At 41.5% G+C, this 12,360-nt stretch overlaps 2 protein-coding genes across 2 annotated transcripts in view; one reads left to right on the forward strand and one right to left on the reverse strand.

The window, feature by feature from the left end:
* Positions 1-86: 86 nt before the first annotated feature.
* MTRFR (mitochondrial translation release factor in rescue) lies at positions 87-6,447 on the reverse strand. The gene is made up of 3 exons (XM_074973139.1): positions 6,331-6,447; positions 1,553-1,870; positions 87-302 (listed from the first exon to the last, which is right to left on the reverse strand). Exons 1-3 carry the CDS (start codon positions 6,424-6,426, stop codon positions 90-92), a joined length of 627 nt encoding a protein of 208 aa, XP_074829240.1. The 5' UTR covers positions 6,427-6,447; the 3' UTR covers positions 87-89.
* A 299-nt stretch (positions 6,448-6,746) lies between these two features.
* Positions 6,747-12,360, forward strand: part of MPHOSPH9 (M-phase phosphoprotein 9) — a 40,801-nt gene continuing 35,187 nt past the window's right edge. The window contains exons 1-2 of the mRNA XM_074972789.1: positions 6,747-6,870; positions 10,484-10,622. Coding sequence (XP_074828890.1) covers positions 10,516-10,622 — 107 coding nt within the window. The 5' untranslated portion in view covers positions 6,747-6,870; positions 10,484-10,515. The remainder of the gene's footprint in view (positions 6,871-10,483; positions 10,623-12,360) is intronic.

Genomic DNA, 12,360 nt, shown 5'->3' on the forward strand with positions numbered 1-12,360 from the left:
AGCCAGAAAACTTCTAACACATGTTTCAAGGGTAGCAACAAACTCTCTCCTCTTTCCCTGACAAACCAAATCGGTATTTTCTCTCACACTTATTTGGCATCTGATTCTTGCATTTCTTTAATATGCCTTTTCTTTTCTAGATTCTCCTTTGTTCTTTTTTTCTTTTCTTGCTTTTTCTTCTCAGCTGCTCTTTTCTCTTTAAAAATGTCACTATTTTCACCTTTGTAAAAGAGGTCAACTTTTTGCTGCAGTATTTCTCTGGCTCTCTGTCGGTTCAGCTCCACTGATCTAGTTTGATGACACTGAAAAAAAAATTTGTTATTGTAAATTAATTCTGTTCATTCTACACGTACACATTTTTTCCTTTTACTAAACATGTTGTACTACTATAGAGCCTCATCCTGTAAAATCCTTATTAATATAAATTAATCCTAAAATTTAAAACTGTTTATATGAGTAAGGAGTAGAATACTTGGCTTGTAATTTGATTTTATTTATGTACTAGCTGAAAGGAAAAAAAGCAACCCTGATAAGAGATATTTAATTTCAGACTAGTAAGGGAAAGTGCACAAGGAAATAAGAAGCCAAATTTGTGTCATGACAGTTTCTAAAGGAAAAGTGTTCTCTTTATGTGGTAACATTCAAGAAATGATTAGAACAATTATGAAGTCTATTAATTAAATTAATGGCTCAAAAAATCCATTTTAAATGAGCTAGCCTCTCCCTTTCTGCTATAGCAGTAAACAGCAAACCATTTTTGGTAGCCATCAGATGACATGAAGTTAGTGTTTTGAAGTAGCATTTATTGTTTAAGGGTTCTTCTAGTTTTGCCTACTGATTTTTGTCTTAATCCTTTCTCACTGGTAGACTTGAAAATTGCTCCTCCATTCCTTTCAAGTTACTTCTGAATTTAAATTATACAGAGTAAAAAGAAGACATTAAGTTACAGCTAGTGAGCAAAAATCTGTCTCATAAGGATCAATGGGCAGCCCCTAGTTGATAAATTATTCTTACTTATGAGTAATTTGAGGAGCAATAGGTAGGCTCAGTTTGTACCAAGCTTGTTGGATCTGTAGTCTCATCTTGCATTTGTAATAGGGAAGGGAGAGCCAGGAGTTCTGATTTTTAGTTCCCTGCTCTAGGACCCTGGGAAAGTCACTTAAACTCTGTCCCTCCATTTTACCATCTGTAAAATGGAGAAATTTCCTTATGGCATAGCATGTTGGAAAGCTTAAAGTTTATAAAGTACTTTGGAGTTCTTTAGATGATAGGAGCTATTGAAGAGGAAAATTTCAGGATCCCTTTAACTGGATGCAAGATTTGAATGCAAATTTGGTGCTGCCTACTTTTCCTATGAATGAAAGGATTGCCTCAAAAAAAAAATCCTATCATTTAGCTCTTTAAAGTCTAATTATTATACTCCTGGGGGAATTCTGCACCAAAAATTAAAAATTCTGCACACCATATTTTAAAATTCTGCATATTTTGTCAAAACAACACAATATAATCAGGCTGGTTACAATTATTTAATGGAACCAAATAAATGAATTACCTTGACTACAATCCCAGATGGAATATGCTTCAGGACCACACAGTTGCTTGTCTTATTAGTTGCTTGGCCTCCTGGGCCATCACCTCTTACAAACTGTTCTTCTAAGTCTGTTTCACTTAGTGCAAGAAGATCACAAGAATTCTTCTTTCCTGCTACCGGCAATAAAGGTACAGCCAGTCGGGGGGATAAAAACTTTTGCTGCCTCCAAAGCCATGGCCTCCAAGACAATGTATTTATTTTGGTTAGTAAGATTGAGAAATGAAACAAACTTGAAGCATTCATAAGGAAAGGGAAACAAAAACTCCTCTTGACTGGAACCTGAAATAGAAAATACCTTGTTTTAACATGATCTAGTTTAGCCTAATATGACCTAATGTATTTTAAAAGATGTTATAAACTAGCTATGTAACATGGTTACAGATATGTCAAATATGGAATGCTAAATATTTCAAATGAATGTTATGAAATTGCAACAAAATAAGTAGCCAAAGTTGTTATTTCGTCTGTAAGGCATCTGTAAAATAGCCACTAAATTAAAACAGACTAACTTTCAAAATCAAGGTGTTAAGTGGCACCTGAAAACACTTATTAACAGAGAGAAGCCTCACACAATAAGTGTCCAAATTTGAGCTTTAGGATGCAATTAGTTCTGGTGAAATAAACTTAATTGCTCACATCATTCTTTTAAGTTTACTTTGTCTTGGAAATTTGATATAAACAATGGTTCAAAACTGCATTCAAATAGGGAAGCAGTTTTGGTTTATACACTCTGGGTGAAATCCTGGCCCCAAGAAAGCAACGGTCCGAATATTATCCCATATACCAGAAAAGAAGGGGGTAAAGACCTAATGGAAAGAGAAGGCTATGCACCTGGCTACATAAAAATCTTATTTGGAAGTCCTTACTCAGGCAAAACTCCCACCAAGTCCTGATATCCTTAAGTCCAGATTCATTGTTGCATTAGCTTAATAGTTCCTATAGTTTTGAGCCTATTCCTGGTTCCCATTCTAATTTTTAAAATAAATGGAAGTAACATGTTTTTACTTGCTGGTACTTCATGCTGCACTGACTTTACTGAATTTATCAGTATACCAGCTTGATCAACTTTATTTCAAATTAAGAATCTTTTGTGCTCTGCTGTTTGCCATAAGTTGCTCCTGTCATCAAACCTTTGTGATTTCATTCATGATTTTTGTGCCCACTCCTCCGGTTCTATTTTTCCCTTCATAACTGTTTTGTTTCCAAATAAAAATGGACACTGACAGTTTAAGATAGCAGGTGAAAGAGCAAATGGGCTATGAAGACAGAATGCTTGACCCCTAGAGGTGATCCCTCCTAGTCAGGGTTTTTGATCCTTATAGGTCTGAAAGTGCAGGGAAGCTTGCACTGCAACCACCTATTCTGTGGTTACACCAATGACTCCAGATTTCTAGTGCTATCAAACAGCACTGTTCCTTGGGCTCTAAGATGTTAAGATAATAAATGTCTTTGTTTTGCTTTAAATATTTACTTATTTGGCTCAAAAGAATGACTACTTGACTATGTGAACTGTATGTCCTGAATGCAGTTGATGAAAAATGTTAACATTCAACTAGCAATAAATCTACACTGGTACAAGAAAGGGGGAAAAACGGAAATAGTTTTGAGTAGTTTTAATGAGCAAGTAAAACTGGCCACTTGGTGGCACTAAAAACTAAAAGATGGGAATGCAGTGTTTTATTGCAGAAACCATAAAGCAACACTTAATTCTTCAAAGCATAGCAGCAATGAGTTATGGTAACAATTTTCCCCTTCCTCCAACTCAGTTACTATTGTCAGTAACTGGTTGCTTAGATAACCTTAGTTGAAACAAAGGATAACTGTCTGAGCTACTCATCACACATGAATAGAGAAGATTTGGGGAGTGCTTAATGCTTGCAGACTAATGTGAATTTTGCTACTGTTCCTTGATGCTACAGCTATAAAAAATGACTAAAACAAATATGTACAGAGCAAGACTGACCTACCAGGATTTCACTTTACACAAAACAGGATCTAACCCCCCCCCCCCCCCCAGTTGTTACGTATTGTGCATGTAGGAGAGAAAGGAAATAATGGTGAACCATAGTCCTACTCAGAATGGGTGGTACCTTGCTATCATTAATATAGCTTAATCAGGGGAAACATCTTAGTATATAAAAACAGTATCATCCCAGGGTTTTTTTATGCAGTCCTAGAAATGTCAAGTCTGTCAGAATTGCTTAGATCAGGAGGTTTGTACAGTTTGAAAGCTCTGCAATTATTATATCCTATTTATAACATCCAACAGCACACTGGAGATTTTAATTATTGAAGTCTCCACACACACTTAAGACACAGAAGTATCACTCCATTTTGATGAAAGGCTTCTAAATAGTCAACTGTCTTGGTGTCTCTTGGTTAAATATATCCTGCAACTCAAACTGAGAAAACTTTATCAATTTTAGCAAAATGCCCTTAACAGTCAGGCTAGGAAGAAGAACAGTCAGTACTTTAATATGCTGAATAGTCTCCTGCTAGCCTTCCTAATTGGAGCAGTCAGCACATATTCCTAAATGCAAGGGTGTCACCTACAAAAAGAGTAGTGGACAACTTGGGTGTTAGGACACCTGTGTCCTATTCCTTCTACCCTGACCCACTGTATGACATTAAACAAGTCCCTTACCGATAGCTTATTTCACCCATCTCTAAGACATGCAATACCTGCCTTATTGAGGTGCTGCACAAGTGAGTAGCATTATTTAATGAATCAGCATTATCATACTGATTTGCAGGTCACCTTATACATTAAAAATATAAATACTTCCTATGTGACTTAAGATGTGTTTTCACTAATGGCTTTCTCCTTCACAGCTCATCCTCTCCTTTTGCTTCATCCTGCAGTGAAGTCACAATCCAGTACTTACAATATCAGTTGTCAAGGAAATAACTGTGGTAGTAAAAACAATGCATCATGCTTTTACTGCAGGATCAGCTAGGAAGAGGTCAGCAAGGGACCACGATCTGATTTAAAACACAGATTGGAAATTATTCATCATGGTAAGCAATTACGGCATATAGATAAGAGATGGATTTTTTCCCCTTCTAATATAATATCTTTAGAACAGGCACCTTATCTTCATACCTGTCTGTAAAGCAACTAGCACCCTCTTGGCACTGTGTGTATGTATGTCTGTTGGGGCAACTAAGAACTAGTCCAAAACATCAGTGTTTATTTTGAAATGCAAATAACCACTTGCAATAACCTGTATCTATTTCTTAAGAAGAGTACCATCCACTTAAGGTCACTGACTAGGGTTAATAGTTAAGTAAGTAAGGCCTGCACAAACTGTTTCAGTGATTTTCAGTCTGTGGTTCATGCAAGTCTGCTTTCACTCCCTCACACACTGGCGGCACCCTAACAAGCACCTGTCCCACTATTAGCAGCATAAAGGATTCTAGGATAGAGTTGAGGTTGTGAGCACAAGCCTGGGGAAACAGAAGAAAAAAGTAGTAGAATGTGAGGTCAAGGGAATAAAAAGTCTGAACACCTGCTCTGTTTGGTTTGCAGCCTGGGTTTCCAGTGTATGGGGAGCGAGATGGGTCCTCTCTCTCAGTCAGTGGAGATACCAACAGGGCCTTGACAGCTGACGGACAAAGCAGGAGACTCAATATTGCAGATGCATTGTCCTGCTGGCTGAACTCCCATATTGCTCCCCATCAGGCATATTTTTGGGGGCTCCATCAAGACCTTAAGTGAAGTTCTACAACCCAGTTCTAAGTCCATGAAAAACAGACAATTTTGAAAAGGAGTTTGTGCAGTGGTGGCTAGAACAGAGGAAGGGGGCGTGGGAGCCAGGACTCCTAGATTTTTAAGAGCAGGTTGGATAAACACCTATCAGGGATGGTCTAGATCAGTGGTTCTTAAACTGGGGTGTGAGACATGCCAGATTTTTTTAGAAAGTAAATAATTGAAAACACAAATTAAGCACAGGCATGTAAGTACAACTACTTTGTTTCATCAAACCTATGTTTTTATTATACATTTTTTAACAATTACTGTAATATACAAACAAAATATATCTAGGTTTTTCATAAGGGGTGCGAGAACATATTTTGAGAACCAAAGGGGTGCAGGCTGCAGTAAAGGTTAAGAACCACTGGTCTAGATAACACTTAGTCCTGGCTTGAGTGCAGGGGACTGGACCGAGGTCCCTTCCAGTTCTGTGATTCTCTCCCCAGCTCGGGGAGGAGGGCGGGGTGTCAAGACGGGTGTGCAAGGAACAAGAGCTGGGATTCCTAGATTTCCTCCCCAGCTGTAGGAGCAAAGAGAGAATGGAGGGTTGGGGGGGGAGGCAGGGATAGGGGCCGGGACTACTGGGTTCTCTCCCCAGTTCTAGGAGCGAAGGGGGACTGAGAGCCGGGACTCCTGGGTTCACTCCCCAGCTCTGGGACCGGAGCTGGGGGGGTGGTAGGGATAGGAGCCGGGACTCCTGGGTTCACTCCCCAGCTCTGGGACCGGAGCTGGGGGGGTGGTAGGGATAGGAGCCGGGACTCCTGGGTTCACTCCCCAGCTCTGGGAGCAGAGAGAGGATGGAGGATTAGAGCGGGGGGGAGGGGGGCAGGGACAGGAGCCGGGTTCTCTCCCCAGCTGGGCCCCTGCCTGTAGCCTGATAAACCCGCAGCGAAGAGCTGGAGTCTGAAGTCCCGATCAAAGGGGGCGCGGGGTCAGGCGCGCGCCCAACCGCTCTAAGGCGCCAGGCGAGGCCCTTCTTACTTACAGGCAAGGGAGGGTCAGCACAGGCCCCACAACATCCGCATCGGCCGTTTTGCGCATGCGCCCCCCAAGACAGTACCACAGACATACATCTGCGCATACGTAATACACTTCCTACTGTATGAGCGCTTTGCGCATCTCCAATCCGCAAGAATCCCTCACCGTCCCTCACTGAGCATGCGCAGGGAAGCCAGGCCTCCCGCACACTATGCCGGAACGCAAAAACCAATCAGCCAATCATGTCCCGGGTACTCGTGCGGCGCGCAGCCGCACCTGCCAATCCGAACGCGGGGATATGGCTCGCCGATACTTCCCGCACCTCAGCCAATAGCGTCGCACGATTGGGTCTGGCGCGCGGCCAGAACAGCCAATCATCGCGAGGGGGCCCGTCTCTCGTGCCCTTTGCCCCCCCCAACGTTCGAATCCCAGCCGCCAATCGTGAGGAAGGAGATCGCAGCTGGTGCTTGTTTACCGCCTAACGGTCGCCGGAGGGGAGCAGTGCTGAAACCAGGATACCCTTCCCTCCGGACAGGCAGAGATGCAGGTAAGGGAGGAGCGAGCCCAGACATGGGACCCTGGAGTAGAAGACACCCAATGACGCGGGCCTTAGCATGCCGCGGCTTTCAGCCCCCTCCCCTCGTCCCAGTTAGGCGAGACGTCCTCAATTGTAGCTTCGACCCCGCCCCCAACAGCGAGTGGCAGTCTTGTTGACCAATCCTGGGGTAGCAGCTCTGTCAACAGTCTAAAACGCGGTGGTTAGCCGCCCAATGAGAGGAGAGGGGCGGAGCCTGGACTGGGAAATTGGAACGGGGTGCGGGGCGGAGAGCTCTAGGGGAGAGGAAACCCACGGAAAGGAGGCGGGGTTAGAGGGGGAGAGGAGAGCAAGTGACTGAGGAGACAGCTGGGAGGACTGAGGGAGAGATGGGAGAAGAGGCTGGAGGGAGTGGGAGGACCCAGTAGAGTGGGGTAGGAACTAGTGGGAGGTGAAGAGAGGGTGGGGGAGGACCCAATGCGAGGGAAGGGGCGTGAGGGAGGATGGGGGCCTGAAAGGGGAGAGATAGTGGACAGAGAGAGGGCCGGAAGTGGGAGGGGAGGAAAGTACTTGAGGGCAAAGGGACCAGATGCTGCTCAGATGAGGGGGTTGTTAAATGAGGGGGGTAAATGTGCTGGTGTTGGTGTAGCAGCTCACCAGCATACATGTTTAGTTCATGTTTTTTTTGAGTGGGTCCTAGAGTTTGTTCTGGAATGTACCTTGGCCTGTAAGAATAGAGTCCAGGAAATGTTTCCTGTCATTTTTCTGTTTAATTAAAAATGAGAATAGTCTAAAATTGTAAAAGAGTTTGGAGGTTACTTGTCACGCTCTTAAGCACTGGTGTAGTTGAAGTGGTTTAGTTCTCCCAAATTAAATTTAGTGATCAAATGTGTTTCTTTTATGGCCCAGTTATTTTAAGAGTGATTAAAAAAAGCCAACATTTAATGTCTGAAATGTAGTTGCTGCACGCTGAAAGTTCAGAGCAATCTAGATGCAATTTTATGTGCACTTGACTTCTCCATATTTTTACTCTCACAGGTATTTAACTTCTATTAAAAAACTTGCATCAGTTCATCTGAGGGAAAACACATAAGGGTTAGTTTTGCAGACTGGTCTAATTTAGTGTCTTTCTACACTAAATGGAAGATCAGTGTTTGGGACTGTAAGGGCTGATCGGTACTGCAAGAACAACCAAAATAAGGGACCCCATGACAGCTGAGTTATTTCCTGATCCTGTTACAATAATGTTAAAATTTGTATTGTGGACAGGACTAGGCTTGGCAAGCTGGTCAATTGACTGGCCAGTTGGTCACCTATTATTTGACCAATGTCAAATATCGTCAACAGATATTCCAGCAAGAATGCCCAGAGCTTAGCAGCAGCATACTTTTGTTTGCATCCTCATGCTATCGATTAGCAACCCTACTTAAATGTCTTGTCGCTCACTTCACTACCTGTTTGGGGGGGAAAAGGTGAACTGATCGAAAGTTGAGCATCTTAACTGGGTGTAATCTTCAGAACAAACATTCTATGTATGCATGTATATCATCATATACCAGACCATCAATATACGTGGCAGCTTACAAAGCACGTTAAACAACTTAAAAGACATGGTCCATGTCCCAAAGTGTTTACTATCTAAACTGACTAGACAAACGTACAAACTGAGAGGAGGGTTCAGTCGTTAAACCTTCTCCCTAACACAAAGAAAATTAGATGCACAGCCATTAAGCTGCGTGAAGAGTTGGCCTCGCATAAGTGCATTTAAAAATGACTTTTTTTCTTTTATAGTTGCCATGTGTTTGTTTTTGTTTCTGTTTAATTTCATGTTTCTTTTCTTTTGTAACTAAGTCTTGAGTGACTTCATATTTAAATGCTAACCTAATATTGCTATAAAATATAATTATGCTATCATTTTTTTCAGAACTCCACTTAATTGTGTTTTGCATTTTTCTGAGTTAAAATAACTCAGTTAAGTAACTCGTTTTTTGTACTTAGGTATAAGTATCCATCTAAGATTTTTGGACACCATAAAGTCATACTCTTTTTTGTTACTGTTGTTAATGTTCTGATCAATTAATGCTTTACAATATTTGGCTATTTTTGACATTATTTGATTAGTCAATTGGCCATTTATTTTTGGAATGATCAACCAACAGAAACCACACACTGTAGCTCACCTCTCCACTTCCAGCAAGTCCATGGCATAGGTTCTGAACACTTGTAACATAGTTTGTTCTTGTGATGTTTGTAGATGCAAATCATGTGACAACTGTGTTTGAAAATTATTCCAGATGCTGTTATATAACCAAGAGTGGACCAGTCCTGAACTGATATTCTTGAGGCAGTGGTTGAGTCTGAGTGCAGTGAAGGCAGTTTATCCAGGCCTTGAGGGAGAAAAGGACCTCATATTGTTCTATAATTTCTTTTGCTGACTTGTAGAGCAGTACTAATGGATTCCCGAGGGAGCAAATTCTGGCTTTCCTGGGCTGGATCAACAGTTGACACAATCCAGGGACTTTTAACATGGAGCTTGATGCAAATTTACCAGACACCCATTAGTTTAAAGACTAAACTTGCCAGACAGAGCCAATATGAGAGATTGGTGTCAGGAGAGCCACCAGCAAATACCAGGAGCAGTTTGCTGCTAAGGAACATAATCCATGACTTCAGGCTGATGGAAAATGGGTGAATGCTGGGATTCTTGCTAAGAAGCTGTCCCTGAACTTTGGTTGGGACCTCTATTTTTTGTATCCACTTCTAGGTGTCTGATAAATTTGAAGCCTTTCCACATCTTTTCTGGCTGCTAGAAGGGAGAAAGAGCTTTCTTTCCCTAAGCACCTCTGACTGTTAGGGAGGTGTGCATCTTTAGTATTCTACCCTTTCCCCAGCTTCTGTTTTTTAGAGCCTCCTCTCATGGAGATAGCTGCAGTGCCTGCCTGTGAAGTAATTTTTTCAGACATGACTTTTCTCAGTTTCACTGCTGCCTACTGAATTATTAAATACCAGCAATGAAAAAAACAGAGTCTAGTTAATTTTCATCAGTTGCTGCTTGGAAAAGCAACTTTAAGATGATGGTTTGGGGGAGCAGGAGGGTGCTCCGGGCTGGGACTGAGGGTTTCGGAGGGCGGGAGAGGGATCAGGCTGGGGCAGGGGGTTGGGGCACAGGAGGGGGTCAGGGGTACAGGCTCTGGGCGTCGCTTACCTCAAGTAGCTCCCAGAAACAGCGGCATGTCCCCCCTCCAGCTCCTATGCGGATGTGCGTCCGGGCAGCTTTGCACACTGCCCTGTCCGCAGGCGCTGCCCCTGCAGCTCCCTTTGGCTGCGGTTCCCGGCCAATGGGAGCTGTGGGGGCAGTGTGCGGCACCCCCTGACTGCCCCTACGTTTAGGAGCTGGAGGGGAGATATGCCACTGCTTCCAGGAGCCACGCGGAGTGGGACAAGCCCCCAACCGCGCTCCCTGGCGGGAGCTCGAGGACCAGATTAAAACTTCTGGAGGGCTGGATGTGGCCCTTGGGCCATAGTTTGCCCACCCCTGATCTAAAGATTAATCAAATTGTTTAATCAAACAACGAAGCCAAACTGCTTTTTGAATTGAAAGTATGATAATTCTGTATTTTCAAAGGATAACAACAGTATCCTTCTGGGGAATAAAATATGGAAAATTTGGACTTGGTGAAAACTGTGCAAGAACTCTCTCACTCTTCGGTAGAATCTGACATCAGAAGTTCCTACAACTCTGGCTGTAACTTGAATAATAACAGGTAATGATAATGTATAGCACAAACTGATATGTATATTTTTAAAAGAGGAAATACGTATTGGACTACAGCTTTTTTTTGTCTCTTTCTGTTTGGATGGTGCCTAAACTCATTTGAAGTGATGTCTTGTTTCACTAAAGTAGAAGCTTCAGAATTTATTATGTGGCCTTGTTAGCTTCTGCTGGGACAAAAAGAAAGGTGACAAAAAAGGGCCAAAGCATACATGTGAAATAATACCTCAACTGTTGGTGTACTTCTTTATTATTTTAAATCTGTAGAGAATGCAGCTGTATTATTAAATCTGTATGTAAATGTATATAGGCCACTTCTACCCAAATATAATATTTGAATAGTTTGTTCTTTCATATGTTAAATGGAGCTAATATAAGACCACTGTTACGATAAAATTGCTTATTAAAATAGGTTTCAGAGTAGCAGCCGTGTTAGTCTGTATTCGCAAAAAGAAAAGGAATTCTTATTAAAATAGTAATTGTATTCATTTACCTGTACTTACATTTTGTAATGTAGGAGGAAGCATCACAGTTAACATTTATTTATTGTTCTTAAAATGCATCTTCCTTGTTTTTCCAACTTGTCTCTTTCTTCCTTTCAAGGTTGAACTTTTTTTCTTCTTGTGCGCTTTGGGCCTGATAAAAGCCCAATGAAGTCGATGTGATACTTTCCATTGACTTCAGTGGGATTTGGATTAGGTCCATTCAGTCCGGGATCAGTTATGTCAGTGTCATGTGAGTGACAGTTGTGATCTTGCACAGCCTTTTGTAATACTGATGTGTTTTCTGGCATTGAGAAATGAATAAAGATAATTCCATTCCTTTAGTATACTGTTGCTGTAGGAGGGATAGGACTATCTATTGTGATTAATGAGTATTGCTGTTGAAAGCCACAAAATCTCATTTCTTTAGAAGATAGAGAGGTACTTAGAATGAAACTAGACAACCTTTTAGTCTGTCACTCAAACTGCTAACAGTCACCATTTCCAGGCAGGTGAAACAATAAATGTTGAGCCAAGAATGCCAGTCTGTATCCAGAGCATTTTATTAAATAAAGCTATAAAATAATAGAACATACCTGTTGACTCTTACCAATTCTTATTCTATCTATGGTACATCTTTATAAAGGCAAGAAGGAAAAATTAAAAATTCTGTAATTGTGATGGTCTCATAATGTGATGAGATGGTCTTCTGGTCTGGTCAGAAACCTGCCTTTTTTGAATCACTCCAAAGTTCTCAGTGTTTGTGTTTTTTAACCCCCTGTTCTGACACTTCTATCTCTTTGTTCTCTTCTGGAGATTTTCCACTCCTTAAACCCCTTTTACTCTCTGCAGACAAGCAGGAGAAAACTGCTTTCACCTAGGATGTAGTCATCCCGTTTTTCTGTCTGGGTTTGTTGATGGTCTTTAACAACTGTCCTACTCAGAGATGGACACTAAGGAACCTCTCTCTCTCTCCTTAGGACAAGGAATATGAGGCAAGAATACAGTAAAGTTCATAGTGATAAGTACTCAAATATGCAAAAAGTTCATAATTTCAAACAGAATTAATAAATTATACATTGATTCCCTAAGTTATCACAACATGTTTTATGAATTCTCTAACTTTTTTGAGGGGAAAAATAACCTTGTTTATGTGATCAGATCAATCTGATTTTTAGTGTATTGGGTTTCAGAATGAGAAATCAATACAAAAAAAGGGTTTTGTATTACTAGTGTATTATTTTGAGT

The sequence above is a fragment of the Natator depressus genome, chromosome 15 (assembly GCF_965152275.1).
Source record: "Natator depressus isolate rNatDep1 chromosome 15, rNatDep2.hap1, whole genome shotgun sequence".
In the NCBI taxonomy this organism is placed as follows: Eukaryota; Metazoa; Chordata; order Testudines; family Cheloniidae; genus Natator; species Natator depressus.